Source organism: Meriones unguiculatus, chromosome 4 (genome assembly GCF_030254825.1).
Source record: "Meriones unguiculatus strain TT.TT164.6M chromosome 4, Bangor_MerUng_6.1, whole genome shotgun sequence".
Lineage (NCBI taxonomy): Eukaryota > Metazoa > Chordata > Mammalia > Rodentia > Muridae > Meriones > Meriones unguiculatus.
In genome coordinates, this window is record NC_083352.1 from 107,275,452 (window position 1) to 107,290,201 (window position 14,750).

Sequence of the window (14,750 nt, forward strand, 5' to 3'; positions counted from 1 at the left end):
CTTGCATTTGACACCAGACATGCTTACCTAGAGCCTGTCTCAAAAACAAACAAACAAACAAAAAACCCAAATATCTTCAAAAGCTTTTATTCCAATTTTCTAAGTACAAAGGTCATACATCGCAGGTTCTCTTGGATGGTGCTCATTTCACATCTTATCCTGTTTGCACACCTCTACACTCACCCTAACACTGTCCCAGAACAAACCTCATGTGTATTTGGGGCCAAACATTACCATTTGCAAGTAGAAAACCAGAGCACAGTAGGAGCAGCTTTTCTTTGGGTTGTTTTCTGAGGCAAGATCTTGCTATGTAACCCAGGCCAGCTTTGACATCTCAGTTATCTTCCTACCTCAGCCTTCTTAGGGCTGGGACTAGGGACATGTCACCATGTTTGGTTTGGGAGCAGGGACTTTAGTGTGTACGCTTGCACCGTAGACATGTGGGTGGCCGGAGGCTGACACTGTGTGTCTCTCAATTGCACTCCCCTCTAGTTTCTGGGGCCGACTCTCCCCACAAACTCTGAGCTCAGCACCGTGCCCGGGGGTCCCACTTCTGCTTTACAGGGCTGGAGTCCCAGGCCTGCTACTGTGCTCACCTTCCTTTTGAAAAGGTTCTGGTCCACGAGCATATGTGGTGAGTGCTTTCACCACTGAGCGAGCCATTTGCCCAGCCCAGGAGCAGGTGTTAGAAATGGCCCATAGAGGCAGTTCTAGGCTGCCCCCATGAACAGTCTCACAGAGGTGCCAATTTTAACTATGGGGACAGAAAAGGTGGCCTTCCTGCCCTGCTACTGTCACCTTGATGGCTGCCATTTTCTTATCAAGATATTAGAGAAAAGGGCTTTATTTTGTACAAGGCAGTCAGGTGTTTCTTTTCCTCACTGCCATCCTTGTATCACACAAGAAAAACCCCATGAGGAGCAAGGTCTAAGGCTGTTAGAAGTCTGTCCCTAAGCTCAGGGTCCTACTTAAAGTCTGTCCCTGAGCTCAGTGTCATTGTGACTTTAGAGAATGAACTGACTGTGAGTAACCTGCAGTCTTTTTGTTACCTAATGTAAGCAGCAGAGTCACCAGGCTAAGCAAGAGGTTCAGCCTGTGAACAGGTGGCCAGTTGTGTTGCAAGCCGCCTCACCCGCCCCAGGACACACACACCTCACAGCAAGTGACCACGCAGGTCGAAGATTGGAGAGGACAACTTTATAGCATGGTGCCACACCAGGAAAGTGTGGCACAGAAGGCCACAGGCAGGAGCCCCTTGGAGGGGTGCAGCCCTGCTTTAGAAGCAGTAGGATGTATGGGTGACCCAGTGGGCAGACTCCTCCTTGGAGCGCTTGGCAGAGCTGTGGCTTGTGAAAATGGACTTGTAGGTTTCCGATTCTTCGCTGTCTGCGATGGACCTCTTCAGGGCCCCACCTGGGGGCTTGCCAGCTTTCCCAGAAGCACTGCCATTAGTTGCTAGAAAACAAAGTCAAAACCTGTAAGGCCAGGACTGAAGGTCACTCCAAATGACTAATTTTTAAAGGGATCAACTCATGCATGCTATTTCCCCAAGCTCCTAGTGTCTTGCTGCCATTTGGAAAGAAAGCTGAAGCGGAGGGAGAGGGTCTCATGCTGCCCAGGCCATCCTTGAACTCTCTACACAGCTAAGGCTGGCCTTGATTTATGATCCTTTGGCCTCCACCTCCCGAGTGCTGGGATCATAGGTGTGTGCTATCACCTCAACTCACACTGTGCTGGGGACAGAACCCAGGGCTCTGCATACTGTGCAGGTGCTCCACCCACAATATATCAATTAAGTTAATTATCTGAGTCACAGCCTTACCATGTAGCCCTGGCTGGCCCAGAACTCACTATGTAGACCATTCTGGTCTTAAACTTGGGTGACTCTCCTGACTCTGCCTCCCAAGGAAGAACATGCTACTATACTATGCCTGGCTTGAAGCACAGACTCCCAACACTCCCAACTCCTCAAAGCTAGTCAGAGCTCCCACCACTTGAGGCCTTTCTGAACACTGTGTGCCTGCACCAGATTGTCACTAGCTTCTTTGGTAGTCAGGCTGAGGGCCTAGTCTTAGGTTGGTATTGTACAAGGACAAAGAGAGACAGAAATCCCAGTGGCCTGTCCTAGCCAGCCCACTATCCTGAGTGAAGCCAGGATGGGAGCTGCTGGCCACTGTTTATGCTGGACATAACACAATCTCACTTTCTCTTTCTTGTGTTTCTCTTCTTGTAAAATAACTGTGACCTTATTTTCTTTTTGCAGCTCTGAGCCTTGAACCCAGGACCTCACACACAATAAACAAGTTCTCTACCACTGAACTACAGCCCCAGCTCTCTTCTATGCTTTATTTTGATAAATTGCCCAGGCTGGCCTGAAGCTTTTGATCCTTCAGATCCCACGTAGCTGGGATAGCAGAACTATGGCACCAGGCATGGCATACATATCTATTTTCCTCTTTTGGTTTTCTTTTTTCTCTTTGTTCATCTATATGCATGTGTGTGTTTGTGCGAACGTATGCCATGTACATATATGTGCCTGTGGAGGCCAGAAGATGGTGTCAGATCTCTTGGAGATGGAGTTACAAGTGGTTGTTAACTGTCAGATCTAAGTGCTGGGAACAGGACTCGGGTCTCCAGCAAGAGCAGTAACTGGCTCGTAACTGCCTGCCCTAGCTTTTTTCTTTTTGAAACAGAGTCTCAGTACAGAGTCCAGGCTGGTTCACTATGTGACCCAGGCTGGCTTGGCACTCATGGTTGACTCTGTCTCTGCCACTAGGCGGCGTAAATCTCTTTCTTTGAGATAAAGACATTGAATTTCAAGAGCAGTTTTGCACTTGACCATGAGGCAGGCAAAGAGAACGGACCCTGAGGGCAGTATAGGAAGGGTCTGCAGTGCCCAAGTGACTGAGGCATCTGAGTGGCTCTGTGTGCTGCTGGGCTGTGGCACCATAGCTCACTCAGCAGTAACAAGTGGGCTTTGTGCCAAGAACCTTTTGGGCCAACAGGGCTCCAGGCAGGAATGTGAATCTACCTTTTTAATATAATTTTTTAAATTTATTTTTATATTAGTTTATTCACTTTGTATCCACCTGTAGCACCCTCCCTTTTCTCCTCCCAATCCTACCCTCCCTCACTCATCATCTCCCACGTAACCTCTCCAAGTCCACTGATGAGGGGATCCTCCTCCCCTTCCTTCTGACTCTAGCCTATCAGGTCTCATCAGGACTGGCTGCATTGTCTTCCTCTGTGGCCTGGTAAGGCTGCTCAGAGGTGATCAGAGAGCCAGCCACTGAGTTCATGTCAGAGACAGTCATTGTTCCCCTTACTAGGGAACCATACAAGGGAAGAGATCGAAGTATCCATCAAAGTGAGTCTACTTTTTAATCAAAAGACACAGGGAGCCACCTGTGAATGACTGGGAAAGCCTAAGTTTTCTCAGCCCTTTGCTCTGGCTTTCCAACTTTCCCAGTTCTCTGCTGGCTCAGTAAGTCCTACCTGTGCCCTTGGGAACCAAGGTGCTTTTTTTCTCTTTAGAATCGGGGTCTGCCTCCTCGGGCTTGCCAGCCTTCACTTTTGATGGCCCCGCGGAGTCTGTAGAAGACAGAGTCAGCAAAATAAACCTTGAGCCAAAGCAGAGCAAGGCCCTGGCACTGAGGACAGACCTGCACGTCAGGTTCTTAAGGTCTTACCTTCTGTGATACCCGGCTTTGAAACACACTCAGCTGCCTTTGGCTTCTTTGCTTTCTGTAAGAAGGAAGATACTGTTGGAGAGTGGTGGCTTGAATGAGAATGTCTCCCAGAGGCTCAGGTGTTTGAACATTTGGTCCCTGATTGGTGGTGCTATTTGGGAGTTTATGGAACTAACTTTCAGCAGTGGAGGTGTGGCACTGGGGAGGGCTGAGGGTATATAGTGTCTCATCGCTTCCAGTTCTCTTTGCTTCCTGAGTGTAATGAAGGTGTTCGCTCACAGCTTTTCGCTCTTGCTGACATGCCTCCCCACCATGATGGACTCGTAGCCCTCTGGTACTGTGAGCCCAAGTAGACTTGCTTCAGTTGGCTGCCTTTGGTCATGGTGTTTTTGCACAGTGACAGGAAAGTAACTGATACAGAGGGCATGCTCAGATTGAGTGGACCACAATGGCAACGGGCCTGCCTAGGACCCAGGCTCCCTCCGATGGCTTGGCACATCTCTCTGAGGATGACCTGTCTGCGGGCAAGCAGTGATGTCCCACAAAAAAGCTAGGAGGTCCACATAGAGCAAATGTTCAGTGTTAGCTTCATAGTCTCAAAACTTTTAAATAAGACTATGTTTCAATATGAGTCAATGTTAGAGGTTGGGAATGTTGCTCAGTGGCAGGGCATTCATCCAGTGTTCCTGAGGCCATGAGTTTGATACCCAAAGCCACAGTACAAACAATATTTCCAGTGACTATCATACACAAAAGAGCAGTTAGATAATAACATAATCTACACGCATGAACATAGACGAAGTCTCACTCACCCATGGCTCTCAGTTTCAAAGCTATCAAACGTTGATGCTTAGCTGTAGGGCTTGGAGGCTTTTAAGGACCCTAGCTAAGTTAGAGTCTAGGTTATTCTTGTTAGATTTCTAGATGTTGGATTGGTCAGCCCCAGAAAGATGACCATTCCCAAACTACACTGCAGAGCTGATCAGAAGTGCAGCTCACAAGTTACTTTAAAATGTCATTTCTATAAGAACCAAGAAGTATCAAAGAGACATAGCCTAGCCAGGTGGCACAGCTGCTGCTCAGCACTGAGAGCTGGACACAAGAGAATCATGACTTTAAGACCAGCAAGCTGCAGGCCAGCCTGGGCTTCATGAGACTCTTTCTCTAAAATAATAATAAAAAAATGACATAAAACAAAATAATGATTTTTTTCGGAAGGCCCTCATCTCTTACAAATATGGTGGCCTCAATATGTGACATACACATAATGGGACTTAAAGTATTTGAAAAAAAAAAGTTTGTTTCATACATGAAATACACACATCTGTAAAAGCTACTACTAAAACAAAACGAATCAAAACAAAAAAAACAAACCCACAGACTAAGAACTAAGGAGGTGTCTCAGAGCAGAATCACCCGCTGTGGAGAGCCAGGCTTGACTGTGCTTATCTGTAACCCAGCCCTGGTGGGAAAGAGACTGGGGCCCTGAGAATCTGCTGGTTAGCCAGGCATGCTGAAATGCTGGTATTCAGCCTTAGTGTCTCGAGGTCACAGAGCAGAGAGTGACAGAGGAAGTCACCTGACATCTTGTCCTGTTTTCCAAGTGTGTGAGCACACTAAGTGTTCATACACTCCCAACCACACAAAACAGCCAGAGACAAATGCTCCGTTCTCAGCCCTCCATTTACAGCAGAGCTGTTTCAAAGCTGGAGGTATACACAGAGAGACACTAGGCCCCGTCTGCAGTAAGAGTATTTGGGAAATATTTTGTATCTTGGTAGCAGTATCTAAGCGCGCTCACAGAGGCCCTGCTGCAGAGGCTGCAGAAGGGACCTAATCCCACTGGGCTCTGCAGGACTTGGCAGGAATCCTGTAAAGGGACAGTCGCTCCGGGAGAACACAGCTCTCTAGATTCTGCAGCTCTCTAGCTGCTGCTTTGAGCACACAGTGACCAAGGACAGCAGGCAGATCACTTTGTCTGCTATCTCGTCAAAGACACTTCAGGATTTTCTATGCTTTTATGCTGGGAAGTGAAGAGTAATTTAGAAAACTAATTTGGAATTAACACACACGTTGGATTTTTTTTCTTTTAAATCTCCACATAGAGCTTAAATGACCCAGTGGCTTTCAGTATTTCTCATGAATGCTGTGGCCACCTTGTAAACAGCTCCATAGAGCGTTTCCATGGCATCTAATTTCAGAGTTGTCCACAATTCCTAGTGCTGTGGAACATCTGCATGTACTACATGCACTGTTTTCTAAAACGATAAAGGAGGAAATGAGAAGAGATTTGAGCATAAGCTTTTTTGTTTATTTTTTGACACAGGGTTTCTCTGCGTATCCTTGGCTGTCCTGGAACTCACTCTATAGACCAGGCTGGCCTCTGCCTCCAAAGTGCTGAGATTAAAGATATGGGCCATGACCTGTCAGCTACCATCAGCTTTCTAAGCCTCACAAATGTGAACTACTATCATCCGAGGGTGATGTATTTCTGTTCTTCCTTCTATGACTAAAATGCAAAGCTCTGAAGCCCCTTTCGTCACTACAGCCCTATGTCCTCAGATGACACAGGCAGATGTGGGCAGGTTTAATGGCAGCCATTTCCCCGCCATTGTGTCCTCACTATTAGCTCCAATGCTTGCAGCATTGCCCTGTGTTTTTTGTTTGTTCCAGTGCTGGGATCAAAGCCACAACTTTGTGCATGAGACGCAGCTGCTCTCCAACGGAGTCATATTTGGCCCTTGGGTCTCCAAACTGGCCTCTAAATCTCCTGACTCCATGTCAGGAGGAGAGGATTACAGGTGGCCCACATCTGGACTTCTACCTTAGTAAAAACGAAAGTGAGACCCAAGTTTACCTTCAACTTAACCTTTTATAAAACAACAAAAACAAACAACAAAAGACCAAATAGAGCCTCAATGAAGTCCACTGCTTTTTGTGCCAACTTAAAACAACAACAAAAAAAGATTCTGCCCTTTCCCCTCCCAGGACTGCTGGAGCACACTGCAGGTGGCTGAGGATGTGGGCCCTTCACATCTGGGGTGACTTGCGCTCTCACCTTTCCTCGTTATGAAGATGGGATACGGCTGCCTTTTCCTGAGAATTCACCAATGCCACACTGTGTGCAAGTGCTTGATGGCCATTTTAAAGCATCCTACACCGTCATACCCTGCGCAGCCAACCACCCTGGTGCTGAAGCCTAATGCAGCCATGCCCTAAATGTTTCTGGAGACCAGGCCTCGTCCTGGGTGGACAAAACCCAGCCGTGTCGCTCTCGGCAGCGTGTGCTAAGGTGACAGAATAGCTTGCAATGGGCTCTGGGGCAGAAGTGAGGCCCCCTTACTACCTTTTCCAGCTTGGCCCGCAGCCGCCTCTCCTCCATCCTCTTCTTCAGTTGCTCCACGTCCTCTTTGGTGCCATTGAGTATAATGATGTCATCCTCCTGGAAGGCAGCCCCACACTAAAGGGCAAAACAGAGGAGAGTCAGTCACCACAGGAGGGGAGGTATCCATGGCCCTGCTCTTCACTCAGCACTGGCCTCCAGCCTTTGCTGGCTCCCATCTGTCGCAGCTTTGTCTTCATCTCAGATCAGCTGTTTTCAGGTCCAGCCTGGGCCTGAGCAGTCCATGTGCCCAGAGCAACACAGCCTGGCAGTCCCTCTCTAGAGGGTTCCAACATGAACTGACAGGGTGGCTCACGGTACCAGACTTTGCTCACACTGCCCATACTGGACATTTGCTTTCCTCCTGGGAGTCTGTAATCTCTGACTATCCAGCCTTGAGCAGTGGAACCACCTGAAGCTGTTGCACTGTGTTGCTGGGGGCGTGGCTACCCTGTGTGATCTCATTCAAACTCCCCATACCACACACCGCTGTTGTACCAGCAGCACACTGCGGCAATAGGCCCTAGCTGACAGTTTAAGTATCTGCTAATTTCCGACAGTCTTTCCAGAAAATTCTAAAGATAAGGGTGACACTAGACACATCTTGGCAGAACAAGACTGAGTCATGTCCAAGGTATCCCTATAGTGTCCTAGAGGCAGATACAGACACTTCTTAGTGTCCGTGCTTAGCTCTACAAGTTGCACACATGCCCCTGTTCACAGAATTGTAAGCAGGCAAGTCACCACCTCAGAGAGGCCACCTGTCCCCACACCATTAAGTCCCTTCCAACTCTGTGAGAGAGGCCCTGGGCACTGAGGAGTAGGCTGGGACCTGTCTTCACATTACCTATGCTGTCCCCATTGCTATGGCCTTGGCACTGAGCACAGTGCCTAGCACACGGCAGGAAGAGTGACAGTGACAGAGGGCAAGGCTCTCCTACACAGAACTGAAGTCTTTGCTCCAGTGTCTCAGGGCAGTCTCCTCAGCTGTAAGGGGGTGGGGGGGTTAACCCAGTGCAGAGACCCTCAAAGGCAGCTGCTCTGTTCCTTAGGGACAATGATTCTGGCCATCATATCTGGGAAGAGGTGTCACCGCCATGTTCCCCATAAGAAAGCTGATAAACAGGGTCCTGTCCTTTAACACAGCCCAACGTCTCTGTGACCTCCTAGCACACAGGACAGGGGTGAGTGTGCTGGCCTCAGTCTCCCTCACCCACTAGGGATGACGAGTGGCACGCTCCAAAGCCACCTGCAGGTCAGCATCTGCTCCTTTCGCAGGGCTGCCCCGAGGAGTGTTGCTAACTAAAGACATCTGCTTTGATTCAAAGAGCCCTGAGCTCGGTGGCCTCCAGAGAAGTGACACAGGAAGGGAGGCACCCACTGCGGTAGAGACTCGGCCACCATGACAGGCAGGGAGGTGGGGAGGGACAGCTGCTGAGCAGATATTCCCCTGGGAAGTCCTGCACCAGGGGACACTTGGGTGGAGAATCCCTCTGTGAGGGAGGGGGTCTTTTCCTTGGAGAGGGAATGAAAAGGGACTTTTCTGGAACTGAGTGAGGTGGGAAGGGAGGCCCAAGGGGCATGGAGGCTCACTCTGGCGTAAATAAGCCTCTTGAGGGTGGTGCAGAGTGCAGGAGGCGGGACCCTTAGTGCAGGGCCACCCTCCCTGTAGAGATCTTGGCTGCAGTTTCTGTCCAGAGGCTCCGTCCGGATGGTCCTGCTTCTTGAACGGTCCTGCTTCTAGTTTTTAACATCAGAGGAGAGGCTACCAATGTATTTTATAATAAAAAAGCTTGGCACAAAATCATGTCAAGCAAAAAAAGACTGTGAACTAGAATTTTGCGATGATGGAATTCCTAGTCACAGAACATGACAATTGTATGTTAGGGCTGCTATTGCTGTGATAAGCAAAATGTCCAAAGGCAGCTTGTGAGGAAAGGGCTTCTTTCCTCTCATTTAGGTAATACTCCACCACTGAGATAAGGCAGGGCAGGAACATGGAGGCAGGAACTGAAGCAGAAATCATGGAGGAATGCTGCTTATTGCTTGCTCAGCATCCTTCTTAAACCACTCAGGAGGACCTGCCCAGGGGAGCACGCCCCTCCCCCCTCACAGGCTTGCCTACTGGCCAGTCTCAGAAAGGTTATCTTCTCAGCTGAGGTACCCTCCTCTCAGGTGAGTCTAGGTTAGTGTCAAGGTGATGAAACCCAGTCAGCCTAGCACAGGCAGGGTTAGTACTCATGAGCAGCAGACCAGGAGTGAATGTCACCACCAGAGTCAGGACCATGAGACAGTTTTCTGGGTCCAGCCATCTCAGGAACAAGTTGCTGACAGGGTCAAACCTAAGTTCATATTTCCAGGCCCCAGAACCCAACTCCTAAACGGCTTCTTCAGGTGTTTCATGTTTGTCTGTTAACCAGTAAAGGATGAAAGTTGCCATTATCTAAACTAAGGCACACAAGTTGTAAATGTGCTGCCTGTCCTGACTTAAAGCTTGCCCACTCCTTTGTTCACCTATCACTCTAAATTCCAGACCAAAGTCCAAGAAAGGCTGTGACTGCAGAGAGCTGAGTCGAGGGTCCTGAAACAGGTGACATGGATTAGGCCCAGTCACCCACGATTACTTCCTTGCTCAACCCCTTGTATCAAAAGGTGATTGGTCAACACAACAGCCCACCCTGCTCCCCTCGATTTGTCTTCTCATCCTTTAAAGATGTCATACAATCTCCCTTGGGGACACAGCCCAGATCCCCCAAACTGGCTGTCTCTTTCTGCACCATGCATTTTAAGCTTTTGTCTCTGAAGTGAGTTTTCTCAGCTTCTACCCTGAACTCAACACATTCATGGTAGGTGTAGAGAAAAAGCCCAGAACTGAAAAGAGGCTGAACCTTGGTGTTTCTCTCTTGAAACAGGGTCTCACTAAGTAACTCTGGCTAGCCTTGCTCTCCCTATAAACCAGGCTTGGCCTCAAACTTGTGGCTATCCTCCTGGAAACTTGGGGTGACCTTCCTTACCCACCCCGTGGCCCTGTTCTTTTCCTCTGTAGTGCTGGCAGCAGCCTTCTTTGGAAGCAACGATGGCTGTGGCCTGACTGTACACACACATACCCAGCACTGGTGTATGTTGAGAGCTAAATAAGTCACTGACCATTAGAAGTCTGGGGCTGGGGAAATGGCTCGTGGTTAGGGGTGTCTACTGCTCTTGATAAAGACTCAGGTTCAGTCCCCAGCACCCATATGGTGGATCATTACCTGTAACTGCAATTCCAGGGGATCTGACACTCTCTCTTGTCCTTGTGGGTACCTGCACGCAAATGGTGCACATAAACTCTTGCGCGCGCGCACACACACACACACACACACACACACACACACAGTAAACCTTTTTTTTTTTTTTTTTTTTTTTAGCTATCTTAAGCCTATAATCCTAGTACTAAGGAGAATACCATAAGTTCATGGGCTACACAGTGATTTTTTTTTCAGGGCAACATATATTACACAGCAAAGCCTTGCCTCAGAAGCAAAAACAAACAAAAATGAGCCCCCCCAACACACACACACACACACACACACACACACCCTCAAAAGGACCATTAACACTCAATGACATTAGTTGCTTGGACCTAAACTAAGTAGAACTGTCCCTCAAGACAGTCTCCTCCAGGCCATGTTACATGTTCTGGCCTTATGAAAGCTCCCTTACATTCAACCTTGGGATGTGGGCGATGGATGTATCCTAAGGGCAAGTGAGACAAAGGAAGGAAGCAACTACCTATGCCAGCTGCCAGCTCTTCTCTGTATATGGCCATCTAGGGCCACCTTTGGTGGGAAGGAAAGGCAGGACCAGTGCACAGGCAGAGATGGCTCATGGAGACACATTTTGTTAGAAACACTTTTTTTCTCTTTTTCTTTTGAGACAGAATCTCACTCTAGCCCAGGTTAGCTGAGAAGTACTTAAGCTGGCTGGGAACTCATGGTAATTCTCCTGCTTCAGCTTTCCAAGTGCTGGAGCCATAGGAAAGAACCACCATGCTCACATCTTAAATCTTGAGACAAGGTCTCACTTGGAGCTCAGGCTTGCCTCCACCAGTAAGTCGTATGTACCACGACTGGCTGCTTTTCTAAAATTCTTGCAGATTGGAACAGAGTCTCGACAGATGGAGTCCAACACCACACAGGCACAAGCTGTACTTGCTCTCCCTGAAAAGAGCTCAATGAGGGTCCAGCCTGAAGATCATAGAAACTCTGCCAGCTACCCCACCAAGACCTCCTTCTAGAGCAGTGTGACAGCTGTTCCACAAAACACTCATGCCTCAGGGGCATTCCACCAGCAGGGTCATCCACACCACCCACCCTCCAAGCCATCTAATTTAGGAATCTAGAAACTCAGGAAGGGACAAATCTCCAGGTTTGGCTTCTCCACTGCATGTTCTGTTCTGCGTGTGGGTGGAAGCAGGGCCTGATGAACACTAGATTAGCACTTTACCTCACCCATTAGGGATGACGAGTCACAACCGCAGGAGCCCATGGGGTGTGATGACCTAACCCCCTTCACTTATCCACTCAAAACAGAGCTGTTGGGCCAGTGAGCTGGTTCATCAGGTAAGGACACTTGCTGCCAAGCCTCATGGCCTGAGCATAAACCCTAGAATTCACATGGTGGAAGGAGAACTGGCCTCTGCAAGTTGTCCTAACCTCCACTCATGCTCAGTGGCGCACACACACAAAGGAATGAATGAATGAATGAACGTGAAAATGTCAGAAAAACTGGCCCATTTTAAAGAAAATAGGGTTTTTGTTTGTTGTTTTTTTTTTGTTGTTGTGTTTTTGAGACAGGGTTTCTCTCTGTGTAGCCTTGGCTATTCTGAACTCATTTTGTAGACCAGGTTGGCCTTGAACTTTCAGAGATCTGCCTGTCTCTGCCTCCCAAGTGCTGGGATTACAGGCATGCACCACCGTGCATAGGTTGTTTTTTCTTTCTTTGTTTATATGAGACATATACAGCCTTGTCTAGCCTAGAGTTTGCTATGGAGACCAGGTGAACTGGGAACTAATAGAGATCTGCCTGCCCCAGTCTCCCAGGTGCAGAATGGTGAAACTAAAGGTGTGTGCTACCAAGTCTGGCTTTGAAGAATACATTAGGAATGTGACTGAGATCTTAGAAACCTTCAGCTCAACCAGTGGTTTTCTGAGTCTGAGCGCTGAGCCCCCACCCTACCCCACATGGCGTGTGATCTCAGAGAGGGCTGCTGCTTTCACAGTGCGGAAGGCTGTACACTCCTTCCTCATCTGGCTGCTCTGTGTACCTCAGCACCTCTTACTGCTTTGTTTTATGCGCCGCCCCCTTCTCTCCTGGCAGGTGTACAATCCTGACAGATTTTCAGGGACCAAATAAAGCAGCTGTCTTTTCCACCAATGTGTTGGGATCAACAAGAATACAAGTCTCCAGGGACACAAGGTAACCCAGCCTGAGAAGCAGGCGCTGCAGAGGGAAGCATCGGAGCCGGGAGAGGAGAGGTGGCCGGGCCAGCACCTGCCCACATTCCTGCCAGGAACAGGAACTGCACCTGGTGAGTGTGTCACTAACAAGGTGGGGAGCGGATGATGGGCAGCAGGGGGTGTGCTCTGGAGGAAGTGGGGCTTTCTCAGCTGCCTGCCAGTGCAAACACAGTATCAGCGAGGTACGACAGGCAGGCGTCACTTTCCCCTCAAAATAGTGCATGGCTTTTGGCTTTAAGCCGAAGAAAATCATAGTGGACTATTTCCACAGCACGGGACAGATGATACTTCTCAGGCATTACAAAGCCACCATGTCTTCACCTTAGTTAAGTCAGCCTGGAGGCCACAGCCCAAGCCTATTTCTATTGGTGGCAGTACTGAAAATGACCTGGCAGCTGTGCTTGCTCCAAGTAGAGCCCCCAAAAGAGGAGCACACGACTGCAGACACACGACTGAAACAGCACATGGAGCCTAGACGTGAGCCCACTGAGAAACAGACGCCTATCTTCCTGGCTTGGTGTTCAAATCAGCCCAACTAACATGATGTGTCTAGCAATTTATAAAAACTGACCTTCAGTGTTCTGTGGACACTGTCCTGAACCTAGAGATGACAAAGATGACAAAGAGAACCTGCCCTGCTGTGGCCACAGTGACTTGTGTCACCAGGCTCAGAAAGTATCTCTGAGGGAAGTCTGACACACGGGTCTGGTGACCACCCCAGTCAGAGGAGAAGAAGGGACACTGAGGAGGAGGACTTGTGGCACTCAGGTAGCCAGGCTCCCTGCAGGGTTGGTCCTCAGCCTTCAGTTTGAACGCCAGACTCAGTGTGAGAAATGAAGCAACGAGCTTGGGCTTTGGAAGGAAAGCTCAGGGAAACTCTGAACACTGCTGATCAAATGATAGACTCCTCAAAAGGAGTGACAAGACAGCACAGGTGGCAAAATACTACATAGAAGCAGTGGAGCAGTTTGTGCTGAAGGGTGGCTGGCTGGGCGGTAGAGTTGGAATGGGTGATGAAGCCAGACCCTAGTGTCAGCCGGGCGTGGACCAGGTGAAGGTGCTAAGGAAGACCTGGCTTGCTCTCAACCACGTACAACAGGCAGAGAACCACTTAGGCCAGGGAGTGCCCTGAAGGACACTGGGCTACCCCCGGGACTATCTTCATTTAATTATATAAATGTCTGAAACAGCAGTCCCTGGGGCATGGCCCCAGCATGAGGTTTCCGGGGGGCACACTCTGCCAGTGTGAGAACCAAGAAGCCCCTGAACCTTCTTCCTGGCAGAAGCTACAACACTAGGAAGGATGCACCAAGCCGTGTACCTTGCTCAGGATTCCTAAACTTTAGCTGGGCGTGGCAGCATATGCCCTTAATCCCAGCATAGATCTCTGAGTTTCAGGCCAGCCTGGTCTACACAGTGAGTTCCAGGATAGTCAGGGCAACTATGTCTCAAAAAACCAAACCAAGCTGAAAAATAAGTGAAGCCCAAAATGACAATAGCAAAGAATCTAAAATGCCTCCTTCAACAAGGACCCTCCCTCCTGGGGGATTTCTATACTGGGGGTAGGGCTGTTTATTTGGGGGACCAGACAAGAAACAAAGATGTATCAGAGTGCTTATGGAAGTAGTCCTTGCAAGCTCTGTAAACTCTTTCATATAGGAGACCCTATGGTTCAATGCTCTCAGCAACTGACAGATTTTGACTGAATCCGCGACCAGCGGCTGCTTTGTATTTCAAAGCATGTTAGGTGGTAAGAAACTATAATGAAAATCAATGCACGACAGACAGAGCTATAAAGACTGTGAAACCTGAGAGTGACTCAAAGTTCTGCCTGCCCCGAAGCCACAGCTGTGGAAAAGAGCTCTGCAAGCCCTTTCGCCACGACAATATGACTTTTATGGCACCTAAGAACCAAGATTCACAAACACCAAGACATCTCACCTGGACAGCTTTCCCTCTCAATGCAGGACAATCATGGTATGCAGCAGTCATCTAATTAATGCACTCTGAGCACGTCTGCTGCAGCTGTGCCTGCTCATGTTTCTACTGCGGTTCTAGACAGTTCACCACCTTGGCACCAAGAGACATCATTACATACCTTGATTTTAATGCCTAAAAACAATTCATCAGCTAATTTCAACAGGTTTATCTTTGTATCCACCAGATTGCTCTCAATTTGCT

At 48.8% G+C, this 14,750-nt stretch overlaps 1 protein-coding gene across 1 annotated transcript in view; it reads right to left on the reverse strand.

Annotated features, from left to right (window-relative positions):
• Nucleotides 1-71: 71 nt before the first annotated feature.
• The window catches only part of Rtf2 (replication termination factor 2), a 29,481-nt gene continuing 14,802 nt past the window's right edge, over nucleotides 72-14,750 (reverse strand). Inside the window, exons 6-9 of the mRNA XM_021650100.2 lie at nucleotides 7,036-7,149; nucleotides 3,690-3,744; nucleotides 3,496-3,591; nucleotides 72-1,455 (exon numbers count right to left, since the gene is read on the reverse strand). Of these exons, the coding sequence (XP_021505775.1) occupies nucleotides 1,277-1,455; nucleotides 3,496-3,591; nucleotides 3,690-3,744; nucleotides 7,036-7,149 (444 nt within the window). The 3' untranslated portion in view covers nucleotides 72-1,276. The remainder of the gene's footprint in view (nucleotides 1,456-3,495; nucleotides 3,592-3,689; nucleotides 3,745-7,035; nucleotides 7,150-14,750) is intronic.